Genomic DNA, 24,911 nt, shown 5'->3' with positions numbered 1-24,911 from the left:
AAAACAAACTTTAAAAATTGGTTCATTTAGTCTGACAAAACATAATTTGTGGAGAAGGATAGAATGAAATAAAACTGAAAAGGAATGTTGGAGCCAGATTATTAATGGTTTGGGATACCATGTTTAGGAAGGTTGAATTTTGTTCCACAGGCATTAGGGAACAGAAAAGACAAAAGAGCAGATAATCTGCATCAGAAAGGATGCTTTGGCAGTGGTATGAATTAGAGAATCAAAGATTTGGACATGGAAGAAGCTCTAGAATTTAGACACCAGAGTCCAATCCCTTCCTTTTATAGATGAGAAAAATATGGTCCAGAGAAATTGTCGCTTTTCCAGATTAAAGTAGTCAAATGCTACTGACACTAAGTCCATCACTCTACCCACCACAGTATACTACCTTACATGTAAGGGGGGAAGCCTACTTAGGAGACTGGTCTTACACTAGTATGGTAGTGGAGTGGATAAAAAGGAGCAGGTGTGTTAAGTTGGGTTGAAATAAAAAATTATTGGTGACCTTGAATATAGTAGTTTCAAGAAAATAGTAAAAATAGGCTCTCGATTACAAGAAATTGAGAAGTAAATGTGAGAAAGTGGAGACAATATGTTATAGAATACATTTTCCCAATGCTTTGCCTATGAAAGGGAAGAGAAGTACAGGATGATAATTTATGGAAGTAGGAGAATCAAAAAAGGCCTTGTTTTTTTTTTTTTTTTGTTTGAAGGATGGAAGAAACCTAAACATGACTGGAGACAGAGAATAGAAACTAGGAAGAAGAAGGAGATTGAAACAGAGAGAGTAAGAATGATCAGTGAAGAATGTAGCAAGGACACAGAAGAAGTGATTAACTCTGAATGAGAGGAAAGCCACCTTATACTTTTGAGACAGAAAAATTTTGGATATGAAGAAGAAATAAGAAAGTTCATTTAAATAGCTTTAGTCTCACTTAAATTAAGAGATTAATTGTCCAGGGTGATGGGACAGGAGTTGGAAGCTTGAAAAAAGAAAAATATTTGGAACAATCATTATAAAAAGTGGTATGGGTCAATCAAAAATTATCTATTCCTCACTGTTGCCCATTAAAGTTAAGGGATGCAGGAGAGAAAATTTAATTTTGCAAAGAAGATGGTGTTTGAAAATGGGATTTAGATTTCTGTGGTGGAGGTAGCATTTTTAATTAAGAAAGTATAATCATTTGAGAAAATCCAGGATATATAGCAAGATATCCATTGGAAGGAAAAGGAAGCAGAAACAAGTGATCTTCGTCATTAGAGTATACTACAGACTAACTGGCCAAAAAGGAAAAAAAAAATAGATGAGTTTGGAAACCAGATCACAAGCCCAGCATAGAAAAATTATATAGTTTTGTTTGGGAACTTCAGTTATCTAATTATGTATTAATGCTGTTTATGTCAAAAGCAAAACAGCTAACTTCTTGTCTTGTGTAAGGATGGATCAACTGAATAAATCAATCAAATTATCCACCCCACCTAAAGTCAGTGGCAAAGTGCTATCTACCTTTTAAATGAATCAAATCAATCAAAGGCATTTTCAACTAAGTGAAAAGGCCTTGAACAAATTAAGTTTTTCTGATGAGGCATTAGCTGAATTGGAGTAACTGCTTAGAAAGAGTATTCTAAGTGGCTCCAGTTGGATGAGGAAACTTGATCTTTCCTTGTCAGTTTTCAAGAAAATAGCAGACTGGTGGGAAATTGAATAGTAAGTACCAGTGAATAGCAAATGGGAAGAGAGCATTCCAGCTAATTGCCCTGAGAAGTAATCATTTGGAGGAGGCAGGAAAAAACTTCTGGGCCTGAGCACAGGAAGGGAGTTTCCATCTCCCTTTACTCTTAACATTGACTGGAGGAGGATCTCATGAACTTTGGAGCTCTGTAAGACTTCCCATTATTACCATAGACATTATGGTAATAATATACATTATATATATACACACACACACACACACACACATTATAGCAGCACTCATAGAAAAGTTGATAAATATTTGGAGAGTTAAAAACAGACTAGACATGGATTCTTAGCTCTACGAAGATCCCAGTAGAAAGGGGAAACAAGGACACTCTCAAGATTTCTCTGAAAGACTTGGGAATCGATGGTGAGACGTGGGAGACCCCAACATAGGACAAACCAGCGTAGCATGCCCTCATCAGAGAAGGGGCTGTGCTCTATGAGCAAATTTGTGATAGCTCAAAAGAAATATGAGATGCACAAATTTAGAGACACTTCCACTCCAAACATTCCTATGGACTAGTTGTGCCCAACTTGGGTAGAGCCTTCAAGCTCATATTGATCTAATCAGCCACAGTCAGACACATTGTGTTTTGATTCCAACATAGCAATGTCATTAAGGACAGCAACCAACCAACCAAGGGGGCACATCTTGAGGACTTCAGCAAAAAGGAAGTGACTGTTTCAATAAAATTCAAATATTATTCACTAATTATTCTATAATTTATTACTTAGTATTTTCTTTTATGTAAGAATAAAACTCTCTCTTCCATATCTGATTCATGTTTGTACAGGATACTTTTTAAATCTCTTCTCCTTTAAACTATAGCCAAAAATAATTTTTCAAGAATCAAAACTAGTAGATTTGAAGACCTAGAAATAATATTTATGTTATTGATAAGATAGGAAACCCCAAAGTAATGAACTCATGGCCAGTCATAAAGACAAATAAAGGACAGAGATTGGTGAAGCTTTTTAATTCTTGTGCTAGGAGATGACAGTGCCTTACTATCCATTTTACAGGGAATAGATTGGTGGTAAACATAGAGAAAGAGAAGCAGTTATTAGAAGGCAACTTGAAGGAATTGTGGTTATATAACTAAACTTGAAGTCAGAAATGTCCTGTCTCAAACATTAACTGTATAACTCTCATGTAATCTCTCAGTGCTTCATATGTATCTTGGAGTTTGTATTCTTGGTTATTTTTCTGGAAGTAATTTATGAATTTTTTCCATTGGTATTTAATTTTCTGTATTCAGAAGTTTTAGATAGTTTTCTTGTATTATTTCTTGCTTTATAGCATTCAGATTTTCTTTTTGACTTGTCATATTCTTCTGGGAGATCTATGATCCTTGGGTTGTCTCTACATATGTCCTTGTGATCAATAATTTTGCTTGAATGGAGAGCATACTTTCTTTTAATATTGTTTTTAAATTTCTCTTTTTATCTTCTCTTTTTATTTCTCTAGATTGTCCTTCACTTCTATGTATTTGCATTCCCAATTACTTGTTCCTTCTTTTGTTTCCTTGGTGAGACAATTGCAGATTCAAATTTTTCTATCCTGCTAATTATTTTTGCTGTGCAAAGCATAAATTCTAATTTTATAATCTTCATTTCTTTTTTGAACCACTTGGGAACAGTATGTTGAGGTTCCATGTTTTCCTCAAATTCCACAGGGTCTCTGTCTCACCAAATGTTGGACCTTTTCTTTTTGTTTTGCACTATTTTATTCATAGATACCTAATGCCATTATTAGATCTGGAGCCCACATTTCCTTCTGCTGTTAATGTTTTCTTTGTTGATTTATCTTATATTCAAAGTCTTTGGATTTTCTTTTTCCCAAGATCTTTATTAATTTCAATATTTTTTCCCTCCTTTATTTTCTTCTCTGTTTACTTTCTGACTTTCTCCTTTGGTGGTTTCCCTGCTAGCTGGATCTCAGAACATCTCAGCCTGCTCCCATATTGGGCAATTCGGTGTCTCCATGTCAAGTTACTTTTAGGAGATAGAACTGGCCCTAAATGAATGCCTAGTTCTTTCAGGCTTAGAATGTCACTCTTCACTCCCAAAAGTTCAGAGCATTTCCACCTAGGTGTAAATGCAGTCAGAGTTGATTTCTGTCACTTGGAATTTTTATCTCTAAGGTTTTGGGGAGAGCAGAGATGAGGAATTCCTCTGTTTTTCATTTCTGCATAGAGCTGGCTGTCATGGCTCCAGCAAACTTCTAGTCTAGATCTCAAATAGATATCCCTGGCCCTAGAGGAATGGGAACTAAGATGTGAGGTTGGCTTTTGTTGCAAGCCCATGAATCAAGTTTTAGTGTAGTCTCTCTGTTACTAACTGGGGAGGAAGAGGGAGAGAGCATTCTGCATGAGCTTAGGAAGAGGAATCAGTTTATGGTGATAGTGGTTTTTGTTGTTGTTGTTGTTGTTGTTGTTTTGTTTTTGTTTTACTTCTAGAGCATCTGGAAACAGTGAAATTGCATTATCTTTGGCACTAAATTTTGATTTTGGGAAGGTATGAGAAGTTGCAGAAATCAGAGATAATATCTATTCCTCCGTTTGACTGGTCAAATGACCAGGAAGTCATATTCCTTATCTGTAAAATAGGAATAATAACAGGTTGTTGTCAAATGAGTTAATATAGGGGGCCTTCAATAAGAACCATTTTGTTTCCTTTTGGATAGGATTGCTAAATTAATAGATGAGAAAAATGCTGTGAATCCACTTTATCTAGATTTTAGCTAAGCTAAAAAGTATTTCATGCTAACCTTGTGAAGAAGATAGAAAGGTATGGATCAGATAATACTACAATCAAAAGGATTTAGAACTTGTTTGATAGCTGAACTCAGTCCATAGTTTTTAGTGGCTCACTGTCTGTGTGGCAGAAGGTCTCCAGTGGAGAAGTTCAGATGTTGTTTAATATTTTTGTCAATGCCTTGATTAAAGACATAAATGATATACTTATCAAATTTGCAACTGACACAAAGGTTAAGAGGAATAACTAACAGAGTAGAGCCAGGTTGCAAAAGGATCTTGGTGGACTAGAACACTGGGCTGAATCTAATAAGATTAAATATAATATTAAAGTACTGCACATTGATACAAATAACCAACTTCTCAGATATAAGTTGGGGGTGACTTAAGTAGAAAATGGTTCAGTAAAAATTTGTAAGTTTAGTGGAGTGCAAACTTAATATTGATGTGATCTAGCCTCTCAAAACTTGGTATGATCTGGGGCTATATTATGTCTTCAGAACATTCAGAACAGAGAAATGATAGTTTTACTGTACTCTACATTCCTCAGAACTCATCCAGAGAATTGAATTCAGTTATTGGATTTGTATCTGAGAGCTATGGTATAAGAACTGCATTGATAAAATGTTTGGTTTTTAAAACAGGATAAATGAAATGGTGAAGAGACGCATCTGTGACATATAAGATCAGTTGAAAGAACTGGGCACAGTTATCCTGGAAGAGACTGAAAATGGGGAAGGGGGAAGGATGGAGATGGGGGGGGAGAAGGGAATAGAAGATATGATAGCTTTTTCAAGTATTTGAAGGGCTCTCATGTAGAGAAGGTTCTAAAGGTAGAACCAACAGATTCAGGAAGTTGTAAGTCAGGAAATCTAGGTGTAATATCAGGGAAAAGATCTGCCCTCTATGGAAAGAGACATGGCATAATGGAAAGCACATAGCATCTAGGTTAAGTAAACTCAATTCCAATTCCAGATCAGCTACTTACAACCTCTCTAACTATAGAAAAGTCACTTCTATACTTCTATAATCTTTATTTTTTCTTATCTGAAAAATTTAAAAATGTCATTGGATTCCATGACCTGAAAAGTCCCTTCAAACTCTTATTTTATGAAAGTGGAATTGGCTGCCTCAAGAGATCAAGGCTTTTCCCCTTCATGGAAGCCTTTAAGCAGAAGTTAAGTGTGTTAACAGGTATATTTTATTGAAAATTATTTTTCACATAGACGGTTGACAGTATGGCCCCCAAAGTTCCTCCCAACTCCTACATTTTATGAGCAAAAGGATTTCCCTCTAGTCATGAGGGATTTGATGTAATTATATAGTATGGATTTATTGTTTATCATAGGCATTGATTCTTCCAACTCAACTTGATTCTCTTCTTCCAGGCCTGATTTGAATTTTTCACTTATCCTTTTTCTCCCTTCACACAAAAATTTGTGATTTGTATTTTTATCAATCTTAAGGCAGATACATTTAAAATTTAAAATGTCAACTTACCCATGCTATTGGCCTTTTTATGAATCTTTGCTGTTGAATTCGACTTTTAAACACTCTCCCTTACTCAAATTGCTGCTGTGGTTTTTCTTAGAAAGACAGAATCAGAAATCCTTCTTTTTACTTTATTCCATCTATATGGCATTTTTTTTGAAGGCCCTCATTATATGTACTAATGCTTGATTTGGTAATTTACAAAATATCCCACAAACTTTATCACTGACATTTTTTTCATGCTTAATATACTGTTCCTATCAGTAAAATAATGCAATAATGAAAAATCCATAGGTTTTTAGTGTTAAGTGGAGCCTACTAAAAATTAGATCTTTCAGATTTAAAGTTTACTAACAGTGAGATCTGCAGTCTGAGAATCTTTTGACTATAGACACAAGCAGAGTAATGGAAAAAAGCTAACTTTCTCCTGTCTTTACAACCTGGGTGTTGAGGCAACACTAGAGAGGAGGTAAAGTGTTCTGTCTTCTTTTATACTAGATAGAACAAACTGCTCATGTACAAAATAGGCCGGTACTGTTCTGGTGATGGAGTCACTTTAATTAGCATTTACCACTGAAGCATCTCTCTACCCTGTATGTAGAAAAAAAATAATAAAGTGACAAAAAGCAGAAGCTTTCAAAATGGTGAGTTTTGAAACATTTAAAATCTAAAATAACAAAAGAAAATTTAGAGTTTAATAACTAGATTGTCATTTAGTCACTTTATCATACTTGGTAACAAATATTCTTTTAATTAAAGATAGAGTACAGAATTAAGTTGATTGCAAAGCATTATGATGTCAGATTACTCCTCTGGGAAACATATAGTCATTTGTCCTGACATTTTCGTTAAAATACAGTAGTATTATGGGACCAATCTACCTAATTCTGAACTCCCTGCGGACAGTTAGTGTACTTAGCTGTTAGAAAGGTGATTTTAGAAGCATGACAGCTGTTGGTGCTAAAGCTATTGTGTGAAGAACAAAAAACTTATGTTCTACTCATATGCTGTCTTTGTATCATTGATATAGGAGCTGTTTCATAAATTAGATATAATTCTTAACCAGTGAATTACATTACTGTTCCATTTTTTTTTATTGTGGGAGCACACTTTTGGAACACAGCATAACAGAAGGAAATAGACTAAGGCATCCCTTTCTTTAAGGAGCATTGGATTCTGACCTCTAGCCCCCATTTAGTTGTTTACATTTTCACTATGTTAATTAAACTTGGACTAGATGCTTTTGAAGAAACTGTTCATATCAACATATGTGTTTTTCAACCTCCCTTATTCTAAGCAGCCAAAACACAAAGCTGGTCAGAATATATTGGTTGCATCTGCTAAAGCAAGGCTTTTTAAACTTTTTCTACTCACAACTTCTTTTCCTCAAAGAAATTTTTATGCAACCCCTTGGGGGTTTTCTCCGGTGAAAAGATGTTATAGGTAGGGATATAAAATAGGTATATAAATCAAACATTTATTGATAATAAATCATAAAGAAATTTATTTAAAAGAATTCTTTGGTATATTTATATAATTTTGTTATTTATTAATGATGACAGCAAATTTGCATACTGAGATGAATGTTCTTGTTAATTTTTACATAAAGAATTAAATCTTGAAGGAATATTTGATAATTTTTATTGTTGCTAAATTTTTCACAACTCCCACATTCAGTTATATAACTCCATATGGGATTGCACAAAGAAGCTTTGTGCTAAAGGACTATACTCCTTAGAAACTTACTGGGATTGCATACAATATGAGTCACATACTATTTAGAAATAGTAATATATAAATATAATATGACTTTCTTAAGTATTTCTTGACTTATTCTAGGAAGTTTTCACTGAGTTTTGTAATTATTTGATGATATTGTATTTTTTACTGCATAGTTAAAACTATTAATAATAATTCAGTAAAATTCAAAATGTAATGCATTCTTTTCATGTTTGGATTTCGTTTTTAGACATTTTGCATTTCTTTTGTGTATCCTTGAGTCCATATTTCCAGATATCAAAGGTTTTTTAATAATAAATACCATGCTGTTTGATCCAAACTGTAGGCCTTCAGTTTCTTCATCTGTGAGATGATGGGGTCTCATTAAATAATTCTGAGACTAAGGGATCATGAAAGGTAGAAATTTGTAGTAGAGAGTGGAGGGAGGAAACTTTGGAGTTCTAGATAGGGATGCAGAAGAGTTGTACAGTGGGGTCTATTTGCAAGTGAATAGCACTGTCACCCCAAATTAACCACCAAATCGACTATAGTCGTTAACATTTGGAACCTTTCCTGGCTAGATGATCTGTGAAAGGACTGATTTAGTAGGACAAAACTTGCTGTTGTCCGAAATGTGCCATGAGGTATGGTTAAGAACTAGTGGATTTATCCATTCTCGATTTCCTCCCTCCCCATCTCCTAATTGCTTCCTAGTGACCTAACAGGCATTTGCCTTTTGGGGTTTCAGGCTGTTTTAAAAATTTTGTTTATCTGCTTTTTTTACCCTTAGAATGGATATAGTCTCTAGGTAAGTTGAGTGTCTCCTGCAGAGAAGTGGATAAAAAAAGAGAAAGACAATGGCAAGTGGAGATTTTTTCAAAAGCCAGACTCTGCTCAGTGATTAGAAAACAGAAAAGATTCTTTACTAATATGTGGTCTCTGATCTTACTGAATTTCATGAATACCTAGCACAAAAAGTTCCTGAAATGAAAAAAAAAATGAAACTCTTAGACCAATTTCTTTGGATTTTATTAAAAAACAAAACAAAACAAAACTATGAACCTATATTAAGTTCTCTGGCAACACAAACCAAAGTTTTGTTGGCATTATTGTCAATGCACTGTTCTTTTGCAGAATTTTAAAAAATCACTTTTTATGAGTGTCTGTTTGGTGAAAACTTAATAAAGATCCAGAAGTCCCCTTAAATAATCGCATAAACGGTGATAAGTCACAATATGCTAAAATTGAATAAAAGATCAAAGGTTGTCAGTGCTTTCATGTTGTAGAACATCCACTCTTTCCTTAGGATACCTCTTATGCTAATTAGGAAATGTGTTCACTGACTTAAGCAGTGTCAAGCCATATATAAATATGATTAAAGTTTAACTTATTTCTCCTTTTAGGTAAAAATAAATAGAAATGAAAATTGCATATCTTTAATAGATTCATCTTGTGTGTGTGTGTGTTTTTTTTTTTTTTTGGTAATATGATATACATTGTATCTCTGTCATAATCCCCAGTAGAAAAATAGCTCCATAAAGTCAAAAATCCTATTGCATTTCAATTTTGCATCTCTTGTTGTTGTTAAACTGAGAAATTATTGAATTAATTTTAACCAATTTTGAAAGATAAAATTATTGCATTTGGGGTGCAAATCAGTCACTTTTCCCCTCCAGTTACTATTTTTTCCATGTTTTGTTTTTCTTCTAGCCACCTTATGCCTTGTACCACACAAACAGAAAGCTAATGCTAGAGCCCAAAGTGACTATCAATGCCAGAATAGTGGTTGTTGGAGCATCTAATGTTGGAATTTCTTTCTTAGAAACATTGATTTTTTGGTAAGTTGGTTTTTTAAAAGTAATAATGATACTAATAATTACTAAAACCTCTCTTCTTATACCTAAACATGAAACTTTTTCCTTGGCCAGAATAATTTTCTTGCTAAAAACTATGACATAGTGGGAAAAACCTTGAATTTGACATCAGAAATTCTAGGTGCTACTTCAGTTTGCCTATCTCAATAAACATTTATTAGGTGCCTACTAGATTCCAGGCACTGTGCTAAGAGCAGGAGATGGAAATAAAAATCGAATGGAGGAAAACAACACAGCAGGAAGCTGAAAAGCCGGAGTGGGGGAAGGTACCCAGCAGCAAGGTAGATGCTTAGCACAGTGCCTGGGACATAATAGGTGCTTAACAAATGATTGAATTTAATTTAATTGAAATCATAGAGAAGTCAAAGGAGGCGCAGGGCAGTGTAGCTGTTGGGAAATGGGGAGAACACTTTGCCCAACTTCCTTTTTAAATAGAGGTTTTGTAGTTTATACAGCTCTGCCAATTAAGGGGCAGAGTGTGCTGATGAGATATGAGCACCTAAGACTGATTTGATCTTGCAGAATAATGACACTTACATAATTAGTTTCCTTGGGCATGAAGACATGATGGAGAAGTCCAAAGAATTTCAAAAGCAATGAAGTTTATTCTTCTGTATTAGAGAATTACTGATTCCACAAGGATACATTTATTACATGTGAAGGGAAGAAAATTCCTAGATTTTGTAGCCTTCTGCATTGATTATCATCAGTAGTAGTCAAATGATCTCATCATTATCATGAAAGATGGATGGATTAAGATATAGAACAAATATTTCTTCTTGAGAGGAAGAATGGGAGTGGAAAAAATCGAAACATTCTAGTTCTAGCCATGCAGGGGTGCTCTCTAAGAAATGATTCCATTCCCCTCCCTCACTTCTTCCTTTTCTCTTTTTTACTCACACATAAGCCCATAACATTTTTCCAACGTGTAGAAAATAAGATATTTCATTAATTTTCTGCATAATTTAAACTTACCTTTTCAAGCACCATGATGAAAAATGATCCTACACAGTTATTGAAAGAAGGAAATATATTGACATTGTTCAAACCCAACTCATACTCAAACAATTTTAATTGTATAGTAAGAATATTAAGACAAATAAGTAGTCTTTGGAATGTAGTTCATGACCTATTAAAAGAGTGGGGAAAGGTGAATTCTGTACCTCAGAAACTGATCCTTAGTGTAAGATATTAAAGGACAGTTTCCCTTTGGGCTAGGTGCAAGTCCCATTGGATTTTCAGATTTTTGAACATGACAAGAGCAGTGTAGGAATCCATCCACTCTTCAGCCCAAATAAGATATTGTCTTAGAAAAATGAATGGGTTCTACTTAGTCACCAAAGAATGCCCAGAAGGCCAACACTCAGTATCTGACTTAAAAAATCAATCATGCCTCTGATTTGGATAATCATTATAATCTGTCTGGGTGATAAAAAGAGGTCAGACTACTATTTTTTGAACCCATCATATGTAAATTAATGAATCAATAGGACATTATGGAGCTTAGCCCTATGAATAGGCCTCTAGCAGCTGCAGCCCCTGTTTACCCTTCCCCTCTCTTGTCCTTCCCAAGGGAAAAGGAGGGCTGTTTAGTGGGAAAGAAACTGAGTCCATTCTGACTCCCCAGTCACCCTAAGGGAACTAAAATTGATTTTATCTTCAAAACCAGATTATTTCATGGCATGATTTCACATACTCTCCTTCTCCCAAATACAACTTCACTCCATGGCTTTTTACTGTTCAGATTCCTATGACAATGAACAAAATCCCTCATTCTTCAGATAGAGAATAAAAGGCTTAAATACAAATGCCTGGCTAAAACATAGAATTTAATCAAGGAATTTAAATACCAGAACATTTTATTTTGCTTAATAGGTCCTGAAAATGAAAAAAAATTATGTCTGTGTCACATATTTATCATTGTAATTGTATTTTAAAACATACTTGGAGACCTTACTATTTAAAAGGACCTTGTGGTAAATCTCTTTGTAATATGAATAATCACTCTTTAATCTTTCCATCTTTTTTTTTGTTTTCAATAATTTTTTCATGTCTTTTTGTTTTTAAATTGCCTAGATTTTCTCTCCTACATCCTTCCTCCTCCTTCCTACCAGGGCTATCTTTTATGATGAAGAATCTTTTTTAAAAATTAAAAAGATAAACTGGAGCCATAATGGCAAACCACCAAGAAGCAGTACAGTTGAGCACCTTTGTACTGAAACTCTTCCAGATAGATTTAGAAGACACTAGACCAAATCCAAAAGATAAAAATCTAAGAAAAAAAAATCAGTGAGTTCCTTTTCCAGCCCAGGTTGGTATAGGGAGACAGAAAGGTCTGTGAATACTGGGGGACTGGGTTTGGCAATGAACACATATGGTTGAGAGCACTCTAGCTCAGAGGGAGTCTGTGTATCAAGATAAGAGGAGATCCCAAACCCATGCTAAGACATGGAAAATAGGGTAAGAGGTGCCATTTGATGGCTTTCTTTCCTATTATCCATATCTGGTTCCCCGATCCAGGGTAGATTAAGGAGCCCTGACTCAGAGGTGGAGTTTTAGGTACAAAGCAGTGGAAGGCCCTGGGCTTTATGTACCAAGAAATTCATAAGCAAACAGCAGTACTAGGGCTTAGAGCCCAGGAGCAGAACAGGGCCCATGTTCCAGATAGCCCTTTCTGAAGCCTACAAAATAACCAGCGTAGGAATCCCAGACCAACAGGGAGCCTAGAACTTGCAAAGCTCAGACCAGGAGTCCTGTCAGCAATTAGATTTTGTCCTGAATCAGACTGCCCTGGATCATTGAAAGATTACAGAACTCTAGCCCGTCCCTGAGATTCTAGAATATCACAACATTCCTCCCATGTTCCCTTACTCCCAGGAAAGCAGCAGCAGGACCAGCCCAGACCTTGTCTATAGAAGTGTACAGATCCAGCCTTCAAATAAAGTCCAAAGTAAAAAAAAATGAGCAAACAATCCCACTACAAAGAGCTCTGCTACAACAACAAAAAAATGTATTGTAAATACTTTGGAGTATACAGAGCCTTTCTTTTGTCAGTTTCCTCTTTAGGGTATACGCCCATGCCTAGTATTGGAATCTGCAAGTCAAAAGGTTTGGATCTTATTTGCTTTTTGTGTATTATTTTCCACTAAACATGGTATGAGCTGCCCTATATATATTACACCTGTCAGAAAATCTCTCTTTATAGTGAACATAATTGGGATATTATCTTTTGCTTTTCTGGTCTCAACATATCTACTTTTCTCCTCAAATAATTATTCTTTGATGTTATCTTTGACAAGCATCACTAATATCATATTGTATTTGTACGCTATTCATTTCATGCTTGCTATTTATCCTGCAATTTTTCTTAGAAATATTATAAATCAAATTCAGGGTTTTTAAAAATCTAAAACATAATTTGTTCAAGTTAGGAAATACTATGCTATATCAGCTGATATGAATAATTTTTTTTTAATATTCTAGTTCAAATATGGGCTTTCAAAATGTGATTTATTCTTTATTGTTATATAGATGTAAAGAAATAGAAGTCTATGAAGGCATGTGTCATATCATGGTCTTTAATCCTCACTTTGCTTATAAACCACTGGAATTGGTTATTATGAGTATTATCCACAGATAAAATTGCTCATAGTCTGCAAATAAAAACATATTTGCTACAGTTGCTAAAACTAACAGTTTTAACTCTGGGGGAGGACCTCACAGAAGTGTTAGGATTGCGCATATTAATCTAGACAAGTAATCATTAAACTCTTAAAATGAACCAACTATTATCCATAAATCCTAGATTATGATTTTATTTTACCTATGAAGACCCTTTAAAAAAAAAACCAGTAACAAAGCAAGTACAACAAAAGACCTCATGTTTTACAGTCAGAAGAAAATCCCTTATAAATTTAATTCAACTTTGCTTAGTTCAGTTCAATAAACCTGTATAAAAAAGTGTTTCATACGCACTCTATTCTAAGCCCTGGAGACATGAAGGTAAAACACTATACCATTTCTACTTTTAGAGTACTGTTAGATAATGAGGGAACATGTCTAGGTCCATATATTCTTCAGAACTTCAAAAGATCTTTGATGTGCATATTCCCTGCCCTACCCTAGAGCAGAACTCCTCCACACTTTGGTAGATAGTCACTCATGAGCTGCTGTGGCTAGAAAAATGAACAACTGAATATTCTAGTGATAAGCCTTTCCAGACAAAGCTTAGTTGGTCCTCAGACAACAGACACATATTTGAACTTTTCTATTTTGGTAGAAATTTCCAAAGCCAGGGGTCACCTCCACGACAAGAAGAGTCAACAGTAGATTGTTAGTGGATGATAAGCAGTGTGTGTGTGTGTGTGTGTGTGTGTGTGTGTGTGTGTGTATTTGTGTACATTTGCATATATTTCGGGTTTTTTTTTTTGCATTGTTTTGTTTTGTTTTTATCTAGGACTATTTTTTGTACAGCATTGACAATTGCCAAACCTTTTGTTTCAATTTTTCCCTCCCTTCCCTCCACCCCCTCCCCCAGATGGCAGGATAACCAATACAGTACATTTCCTTTTTTAAAAATTATTATATATTTATTTTAAACATTCATTTAAAAAATTTCAAATTCCAAATTTTCTCCTTCCTTTCAGGCCCTCCCCTACTTATGGAATAAGGCAAGCAATAGGATATCAATTTAACATGTGAAATCATTCAAAACATTGCCATTTTAACCATATTGCAAAGAAAAAAATAAGACTAATAAAGAAAGTGAAAAATTATGTTTTAGTCTGCCTTCAGAGTTCATCAGTTCTTTCCTTCCAGAGATAGATAGCACTTTTGATCATGAGCCCTCTGGAATTGTCTTAGATCATTGCCTTGGTCAGAATATCTAAATTTTGCATGTTGATCATTTTTACAATATTGTATATATATATATTTGTATGTTCATACAAATCTTCTTGAGTTTTTCAGTTATCATCCTACTCATCATTTCTTAAAATACAACCCTCACAATCATATACCACAAGCTTCTCATGTTCTGGGTTAGATTGGTAGAATTTCCTTACCAGGAGTTCCCTATGCTAGTGAAGTCATACATTGCCATTTGATGGACATCCTCTTAGTTTCCAATTCTTCGCCACCACAAATATATTTCTTTTTTATATATATATTTTATTTTATTTTATTTAATAATAACTTTATATTGACAGAATCCATGCCAGGGTACTTTTTTTTTTTTACAACATTATCCCTTGCACTCATTTCTGTTCCGATTTTTCCCCTCCCTCTCTCCACCCCCTCCCCTAGATGGCAAGCAGTCCTATATATGTTAGATATGTTGCAGTATATCCTAGATACAGTATATGTTTGCAGAACCGAACAGTTCTCTTGTTGCACAGGGAGAATTGGATTCAGAAGGTAAAAATAACCCGGGAAGAAAAACAAAAATGCAGATAATTCATATTCGTTTCCCAGTGTTCTTTCTTTGAGTGTAGCTGCTTCTGTCCACAAATATATTTCAAAGGTAGGATTTGATCCCATCTTCCTCATTCTGAGACCTTGTCTCTATCCACTACACCATGTTGCTACACATAAATATAAACCTAATTTCAATATTATTTAGAACTCAGCAGGATGCAATTAAGACTGATAAGGATGTGGGATCAAAGAAGGTGCGACAGGACCAGAGGAACAAGAGGGGAATGATGCTTTAAAAAAAAAAAAAGGTCCATGTTGTCCACAGCTTAGGTAGGAATCCACATATGAAGCACAAGGGAGGGGATAAGTATCTTAAAAATGCACGTGACTGAGATTTTTTACAAAGACTATAGATTTCATAACACATGGCTCTAAGATAAAAATAATCTTTCCATTCTTTTTATGTACTCACTTTTCTTCTCTCTTATAGCCTTCCATACCTCAGGCCCCAACATGTTAATAGCAAAAAAGAAAATGTATTGGAGCAAGAATTAGGAAATTTGTATCATTGTCTCACATTCTTATTCCAGTTCTCCTTCCAGTAAGCTTTGTGAACTGAGAGGGAATTTACATAATTTCCCAAAACCTCACTAAAATTTATTAAATGAAGAAACTGGAAAAAATTCATCTCAACACCATACTTTGGTGATTCTGGTCTACTTTCTAATTGGGTCAGGTTGGTAATAAAAATCATTCATATTTGTGTGCATGTGTTGTATATATATAATTTATAATTTATACACACACACACAAAGCAGTCATATTACAGATTTAACATCAACCTTGTGATTTTTCTTTTTAATATTAGAATCACAAAACTTAAGAACTAGAAGAGACCGGTGCTAGTGCATCATGCTGGAAAGAGTATATATATACATATACATATACATATATATATATATATATATATATATATATATATATATATATATATATAAAATATTACTTTGATAACAGTACCTATTTTTTAGGGTTATTGTGAGGATCAAATGAGGTAATTTTTGCAAGCCTTTAAAGTTTAGCTTTAAATATTGGGTATTGTTATTATAATACTCATTTCTAATTTCACAGATGAAATTTGGGTTAATTGGAAAAACAACTTCTATCGCAAAGTACTGCACTCAGTAAAGTACTTTAGAATAGAATAGAAACTAATTTTAAAATTATTCTGAATTTTCCACTTTCAGGATGATTTTCCCTAGTTTGGCCAAGATGTTTTTCAAGATAGAAAGTTTATGGAATCCATTTACTGAATGACTTGCAGCCATGTGGTTTAGAGAAGCTGGGGAACAGACAAACACATTCCCCTTTCTCTACCCACTAACCTATCCTTTGTCACAAAGCGGGGAAAAGGTTTAGTAGAAATATTAACAAAACCTGACAGCTTTGTTGTTTATCCTTTGTTCTCCAAGCAGATCATGACACCATGAATGCAAGTGAATTGGATTTGAATGAGGGAGGGCTGGGCAAGGTCTCAAGCCATTGGGATCCAATGGCCAGATATAGATCAGGATGACTGGAGATGGCCCTGGATGCAATGGAAATCTTGGCCTTTGTAAGCTAAAGTCATCAAAATGTAGGTGGCATTCCATAACTCATGTTTCCTTCACCAATAAAAGGATTCTGGTGGGGAAAATAACATGCAACTGCCTCAGTATACATAAGATATAATATATGGTATTTGACACTAACATGGAAAGGAAAGGCATCAGCTGGTTAAGGGAGCAAGAAAGCTGAGAAGCAGAAGTGAAAGGTCAGAGCATTACAAACACAGAGACTGTCCAGTGCAGAGCTGAAAAACTGAGTAATGGAATGTTGTGGTGTAAGATAACCTGAAAATGGACCAAAGGAGGGAGGTGAAATCTTAGAATTGTTTTAATTTTCTTTTATTGGCGATCTTGAGTAATCTTTCACATGATTGTCAGTACTTTGGAATTCCTTTGAGAATATTTTTAAATTAATTAGCTTATTTAAAACTTAAATACAAAATAAAAAAATCAAAAAAGGAAAAAAATTATCATGTGCAGAGCAGAAAATAAGATTCAAATTTCTAATTCAAGAAAGTCTATATAATCAATATTATATGTTGTATTCAAAGCTGTCCTTTGTAGGATTTTTTTGGTTCTCTGCTATGTCATATGCTTTGATTACTCTTCTATTAGGAAGTGTCTGAAATACATGTTGGATTTAGATTGAATACCCATCCTTTTCCCCCATTTCTATTTTTTCCCTTTCTTTTTTCCACCAGTCTGCTCTCTTCCTCTGCCTTATCCATTCACCTTTTCTTTTCCTTTTTTTGCTATCTTTTCCTTCTATCAACCATCACATCTACCATCCATCTAACTCTTTGATTATCTGGCTTCTCTTATCTAGCCTTTCTTGTTTTTCTGCAAAAGGATACTGATTTTGTTAAAAGTTTTTATTTTATAACCCCTACTATTGAGCAAAATTCCCCAAACTGAGACTATGTGGTTATTTGGCATTGTGCAAGCAAATAACAATGAAGCAGATTAACTCAGTCTTTCTTTGTTTTATTTTTTATTTTTTAGTATTTCATTTTTTCCAATTACATAGTTTTCCACATTCATTTTTGTAAGATTTTGAGTTCCAGATATTTTTTCTCTCTTCCTCCTTTATCTCCTTCCTCCCCAAGGTAGCAAGCAATTTGAAATAGGTTATGCATGTACAATCACTTTTAAAATCATTTTTAATAATTTTAAACATTTAATCATTTAAATCATATTTCCATAATTGTCATGTTATGAAAGAAAAATCAGAATAAAAAGGAAAAATCACAAGAAAAAAAAAGCAAGAAAAAAAGGTGAAAATTATATGCTTCAATCCACATTCAGTCTCCATAGTTCTTTTTCTGGATATGGATAATATTTTCCATCCCAAGTTTATTGAAATTATTTTGGATCACTGTATTGCTGAGAAGAGCTAAATCTATCAAAGTTGATTGTCACATAATCTTGCTGTTATTGTATGCAATGTCCTCCTGATTCTGCTAACTTCACTCAGTATTAGTTCATGTAAGTCTTTTCAAGCTTTTCTGAATTCAGCTCATTAATGATTTCTTAAAGAACAATAATATTCCATCATATCCATATACCATAATTTATTCAGACATTCCCCAACTGATGGATATCCACTCAGTTTCCAAGTCCTTGCTACCACAAAAAAAGCTGCTACAAACATTTTGCATATGTAGGTTCTTTTCCCTCTTTAATGATCCCTGGGATATAGACCCAGTAGAGACACAGCTGGATCAAAGGATATGTAAAGTTTTATAGCCCTTTGGGCATAGTTTCAAATTATTCTCCTGAGTGGCTAAATCAGTTCACAACTTTACAAATAATGCATTAGTGTCCTAGTTTGCCTCCATCCCCTCCAAGATTTATCATTATCTTTTCCTTCTTAGCCAAATTGATAGATGTGAGGTAGTCCCTCAGAGTTATTTTAATTTTTGCATTTCTGTAATCAATAGTGATTTAGAGCATTTTTTCATATGACCATAGATGGCAATAATTTTGTCATCTGAAAATTAGCTGTTCATGTCCTTCAACCATTTATCAATTAGGGAACATCAATCTTAGTTTCTAACAATTGTACTGGTTTCTTGAGAGTTGTAGGTAGCAGAATATATAATATGTTTTAAAATAGCTACTGTCACATTACAACAACACTTCATTATGGCAACAAAATATTATTGGTTTTGGAGGCAGTCAGGGTTAAGTGACTTGTCCAGGATCACACAGCTAATCCATGTCTAAGGCAAAATTTTATCAGGCCAATACTCTTATTTACTATGCCACTTAGCTACCCCAAAATATTACTTTCTAAAAAGAAAAATGACCATATATTCTTTTTTTCTTCAATCTTCTATAGTGTTTTGAATGTTGCCCTGAGAAGTGATTAATGAGTCAATTTATATTGAAGAACACAGAGATTATAAAATCACAGGATGCTGATGCTGGAAAGCCAAATAGAGATTATTTAGTACTGCCCTTCCATTTTATAAATAAAGAAACTCAAAATCAAAGAGGTGGAATGATTTTTCCCAAGGTTATAATTATTTAATAGTAGAATTAGGATAGGACCTGGGTTTCTGGATTTTAAGTCCCATGTTCTTTTCCATCATACTCAATCACTGCATCATTTAAGACTACTCAAAAATATCTTTTAACCAACTATATCCTATGTGAATTTTCCTACCAGAAAATTCATATTGCATATATTTGGTAAAGTCAATATGATTTCAATTTAATTTTAATCAACCTATCCACAAGCATTTACTAAGCACTTAGTGTGTGCCAAATTCTGTGCTAAACACTGATAATAGAAAGTAAAACTAAACACATGTTCTTTTAAAAATAGATGCATACTTACAGCCTGCTTTTCTTCTTATGGTATCAACAAGTAAAGGGCTACCAGAGAACAATTTAAATTTTGGCACAAGCAGTTGGTTGATAAAAACCCCCTAATCAGAGAAACCTTTTAATGCATTTTAGTTTAATCTAGTCATAATTTTCTGCCATTCTTACACAGGTTATATGCACTAAAATAAATTGATTGAATCAATTTGCAGGCTTCTAATCCTTAAAAGAGGAAGCAGTTTTTGCCTCATTATTTTTCCTACTTAATTATTTTAAATTAAACGATCACCATGGTAACCCACAACAGATTTTGCTTTACCTGCATCAAGATCTTTTGAACTGAATTTCAGAAACGATTTGAGTTTGTAGGAGAGACTTAAGAATTACATTTATCATCAAACATTAAAAGACTAATGAGAATTAAATCTATTTGTTTGGAAGATTTGAAAACTGCCTCTTTGTGCTATTGTACTCTTACCATTAAATGCAGCACTAGGGGTGTAGTTCCTAGAAAATCCATTTGAGGCAGAGTGCACCAATCATTTTTCCAGGAAATCTCTTAAACTCTTAGAGTGATGTAGGATAACAGATTCAATCATTCACCTAAGTGCAAACTATAATTTTGACCCAAAATTTTACATGCATTTTATTTTAAAGGCAAACAAGAGCACAAGAGATCCCTGCCTTCTGTCTCTTTCTTTGTCTTTATTAACTTCTCCACAGTGTGCTCATGGCTGAGGCAAGGGGGCGGCACACAGAGGGGAGTGTAAAGAAGTCCTATTGTTTTTCCAGAGAATATGTTTATTTTAACATTAGCCTTTTGGAAGCAATGCTGCCAAATTTATTGATTATAAGATGGTGCCAAGATTGTTTTTGTTCAATTGATTCACCCATATCCAACTTTTCATGAAGTTTTCTTGGCAAAGACACTGGAAAAGTTTGCCATTTCCTTCTCCAGCCCATTTTACAGATGAAGAAACCAAGGCAAACAAGGTCAAATGATTTAACCTGAGTCACCCAGCTGGTGTCTGTGGTCAGAATTGAACTCAGGAAGATGAGTCTTTCTAATTCCAGTCCTTGTACTCTATCCACTGTGTCAATCTAATTTTCCCATGTTGCTGGGCACATAGTGAAAATAAATAGGCTATAAATAATTGACTTATTGACAATTGAAGGGAATAACTTCAATAATGAGAATTTTGGATCAAATTAGAATGGGAAATGGCACCATAGTGGGAGCCGTAGTGGAGCACAGGGAAGGATACTTGTTACTTGTCTCACAGAATCAAGAGTTTCATAGAGGCAAGAGAACTAAGGGGGACTTAGAAAAAATTAAATGGCTGGCCAAGGTCATTCAGGTAATATCAGAGTCGGGATTCCAACCGGTCCTCTCACTCCAGTCTTCTGAATACTTTATGCTAGAGCAGTTCAATAACAGAGTGCCTGAGCACATCTTCCTCCCAGGGATTGTTCATTCCACCTCTCACCTCATGGCAAGACAGGCTCTAGAGACTGGAGGTACAAAAAGGACAGCTCTCAAGGACCTTCCTTCCATTTAACTATGTTCCAAAGCCTGAAGAGGCAGCTCCAGTTAAGGCAGACTGAGAACCAGAGGGTCGGGGATGGAGGCTCAGAAGCCAGAATCACGTTTCTGAGTCGAGAGGAAACTTGATGGGCAAGAAGGAGACTTCAAAAAGGTCAGAGGCCTCCTGCTCAGGTCAGCTCCCAGAAATGCTCAGGCCCAGCTTACTCTCTAGACATACCTTTTCTTTTCTTCCAAGGGCTCTAGGGATTAGTTGGCCTGCTTCCCTTTCCACTGCCAACACCTGTTGCTTTCAAATAGGGTTTATCTCCTTCCTTAGTTTCATAATTTCTTTTCTACTCTCCTTCTGTCTCCTAACCAACACAGAGACCTTTGGAAATTTTCTAAGAATTTCTACTGCTAACAATTATGGGAAACATGCAAGGGGATTAAAAGGTTTTATACTATTCCATCCTCCACTCCCACCCCCACCCCATCTGCCTTTTCTTTATCTGGTAAGAAAATTGCATTTAGGGGCTAATGGGGATATATAAAAACAAACTCAATTCCCCTGTATTTTGGATGAAAAAGCTTCTCAGTCAGCCTTGAGAATTTCATAATAAAATCTGGATTAGGGTTTGCTGGTATAAGGAGCATAGTGAGGCGGAAGTGTGAAGTGATGTGATGAGGACCCCAAGGTTTTTGGGGCTGGAGCTGGCACATGGGAGAAAGAGGGAGATGCAGGGGAGGACCAGCCTTTGGGGTTTGAGGGAATGGAGAAGGGGAGGAGAATCCCAAGCAGAAGCAACGAGATTTTAAAAGAGAGGGAAGGGGAGTTCCTGTGGCCACCAGGCCATCTGGCTGAGACAGCTGTTCCAGAGTGGTTGTTAATATGTAAGGAGTATATGTAAATTGAAGACTGCCTTACTCAAATTGCTCAATACTTAAAACAAGAATAGCATCTCCTAAAATCGTCATACTGGGAGCACCAATAACTATATAGGAGGTAGAATGTTAACAACTGAGTCCCAACTTGGAACACCGGATGGAGAAATGATTTTTTTGCCTTAGACGGCAATTTATGAACAATTTAGGGACCCTTTCAGGGGATCCAAGGGTGTTATTTTCCTAAGCAGAATTCTTCTAGACATTTTTCTGTCAGTATCACATTTTTCCCATAATTGCTTTATTCTAAGCAACAAATAGAACATATTTAATATATCAAGCTTTTTACTTTAAAAAGTATTTACTGCACCCTAGTGAATGAAGAAGTGGCCCCAACAGAGACACAATTTACAAAGTTGTCAGCTTTCAATAAATGTTTCTTGTTAGTAATAATGATGAGCTTATTTTATAATATTCCACTTTAAAATTATTGGATAAAAGGCTCTATGACTGGTAAGAAATAATATGTAAAGACATTTCTATGGAGATTTATTTCTTGCCTTTGGAATCTGCTCTATTCAATTGTTAACTTTTACCATGCAAATATGGAGGAATAGTATATTATCTCTGATATGCAACAAACTCAGTTCATTATTTTGAGTAATGTAAATTCATTTTCTAATGTAAACAATCATTTGAAAAGCCTGAAAAGCACTAGAAACATGCATCAAAATGGCATAGAAATAATAGTCTTGAATCCTATTTTCATGATTCTTTTTGTGATGAGTTAGATATCTGCCTTTTTTCATAAAAGCACTGGTGAGGTATTTAAAATCCTTAAGCAAACATCATCTTTTATTTTTATCTGAATAGACCATCAAGGTTTTTTTGTTGTTGTTTTGTTTTGTTTTCTCAGATAGAGATTAAATCGTCTTACCAAAGAGTTAAGTTTCTAATTTTCTGACTACAGACCCAGTGCCCTTTGTTGGGTTTATTAAGGTAACCGAGAATAGCCTGGAAATAGTAGGGTATTTTTTTTAAGCACTATTGTGGCAGAACGACTATAACTCCTGTTATCAGGCAGCACAGTATTACACAATACCCTGCACATCTGTCCCGTTTGGCAATAGCTAGCCTAGTGCTTGCAGCTTAATTAGGCTTTTTATCTTTACATTTGTCTGAGAACATCTGAAACCTTCCCTGTTGCCTGTCACTAATTAGTTGACTAATTAAATAGTTAGTGCTTACTTGCTGATCACAGAGCTAACATGGAATGAATGGTTTCATGTTCTTCATTGTTTTATACTATCTGTCTTTGCCATATGAATTGATATGCCGAGCCACCACGGATTGCTTTTTTTCTTCATACCAGGACAAATCCAGAATAATGTTGTGGTCTGCCATGTGTTTAGCATCTGCAGGCCTGCATCATTCAGACATGCTTTCCCTTCCATCATCCCTTGTGACTGATGTCAAGTTGTGGCAGAGATGAATAGGGAGGGTCATATCATGCTTTGTTGTTGAGTCATTGTCACAATGAGTACTGTCAGAGAATGATATTGATACAGTGATGAGAATGACCGAGAGTGAAATTTGGGGGTCAAGCCCACTCTTTCTAGTAATTACTTGACACTCAGCTATCACAAAATTATAACCCAGAGTTCTCTGAAAGGTATGTTAATTATTATGCTTTTAGCTCCAATTTCTCATTTTGAATAAGAGCCCCTCCATTAACTATTTACTTGCGCATACAATTTCCAATATGATGATAACATCTATATTTATGTCAATATAATGAACATTCCACATAGCATCAAATTTTAGCTTGTAAAAGAACTATAAGGCATTACTATCTTCTTTTTTACAGATTAGGAAATTGGGGCTCCATTCACTGACTTGCTCAGAGTTGTTATTCTTTGATCGTTTTAATCATGTCTGACTCTTCATGACGCAATTTGAAGTTTTCTTGGCAAAGATACTGTAATAGTTTGTCATTTCCTTCTCCAGCTCATTTTACAAATGGGGATATTGAGGCAAACAGGATTGAGTGATTTGCTCAGGGTCACACAGCTAATAAATATGTGAGGGTTAATAAGTATGTGAGTCTGGATTTGAACTCATGAAGATGAATCTTTCTGATTCCAATTCCAGTGGTCTATCCACCACATTACCTGCTCTCCTTGCTCAAGGTTACATCATTTTTAAAATATCAGTCAAGCATCTACTTTGTGCTTGACATTGTGCTAGAAATCAGGGACACAACTACTAAACTGACTGCTGTCCCTTCCCTTACTACATTTTATTGGGAGAATACAATGCATACAAAGACTTAATGCGATGGGGCAAGGATGTTAGCAACCATGATGTTAGAAAAGGTTTCATGTAGAAGGAGGTGCTTGAACAAACTGTTGAAGGAAATGGGGGTTCTAAGAGGAAGAGTTAGAAAAGGCATATAGGAATAGCCAGTACAGAGGCAGAGAAAGGGGAGATGTGGGTAATAAGAAATACAGATGAAAAAAAAAAGCTAAAAAATAAATAAAAAGAAAGAAATACAGATGGCTTTAATTATAAAATATGTAGGGAGATGGGTAATAAGGCTAGAAAGGTAGATTGAGGCCAGATTGTGAAGGGTGATAGGTACCAAATAGAAGAGTTTGCTCTTAATTCTAGAGGTAATAGGGAGCCAATGGAATTGATTAAACAGAAGAGCAATGTGACTGGTCCTGTTCTTTAAGAAAATTATTGTCAGCTGTGTGGAAGACAGGTTGGAGTGGGGCAAGATTTAAGGCTGGGAGATGAACTAGGAGGCCATTGCAAAAATCCAGGCAAAAGGAAATAAGGACCTGAACTCAAGTGATGATTCTGTGGGTGGAGAGGAGACATCTTGGGATATTGTGGGAGGTAGAGACAACAAGATTTGGCAACTCATTGATTCTGTAACCTGAGTGAGAGTAAGAAATTGAGGATGACACTGAGATAGTGAACCTAGGTGGCTGGAAGGATGCTTATCCTCTCAAAAGTCATGTGGAGTCATTGCAATGGATAGAGCCTAGCCCTGGAGTCAGC

The 24,911-nt window shown here is 35.1% G+C and overlaps 1 protein-coding gene across 1 annotated transcript in view; it reads left to right on the top strand.

Annotated features, from left to right (window-relative positions):
• The window catches only part of CFAP61 (cilia and flagella associated protein 61), a 344,569-nt gene that overhangs the window by 168,404 nt on the left and 151,254 nt on the right, over positions 1 to 24,911 (top strand). Inside the window, exon 17 of the mRNA XM_051975854.1 lies at positions 9,424 to 9,551. Within this exon, the coding sequence (XP_051831814.1) occupies positions 9,424 to 9,551 (128 nt within the window). The remainder of the gene's footprint in view (positions 1 to 9,423; positions 9,552 to 24,911) is intronic.

The sequence above is a fragment of the Antechinus flavipes genome, chromosome 2 (assembly GCF_016432865.1).
Source record: "Antechinus flavipes isolate AdamAnt ecotype Samford, QLD, Australia chromosome 2, AdamAnt_v2, whole genome shotgun sequence".
Taxonomy (NCBI): domain Eukaryota; kingdom Metazoa; phylum Chordata; class Mammalia; order Dasyuromorphia; family Dasyuridae; genus Antechinus; species Antechinus flavipes.
This window is presented reverse-complemented; position numbering and strand designations above follow the sequence as displayed.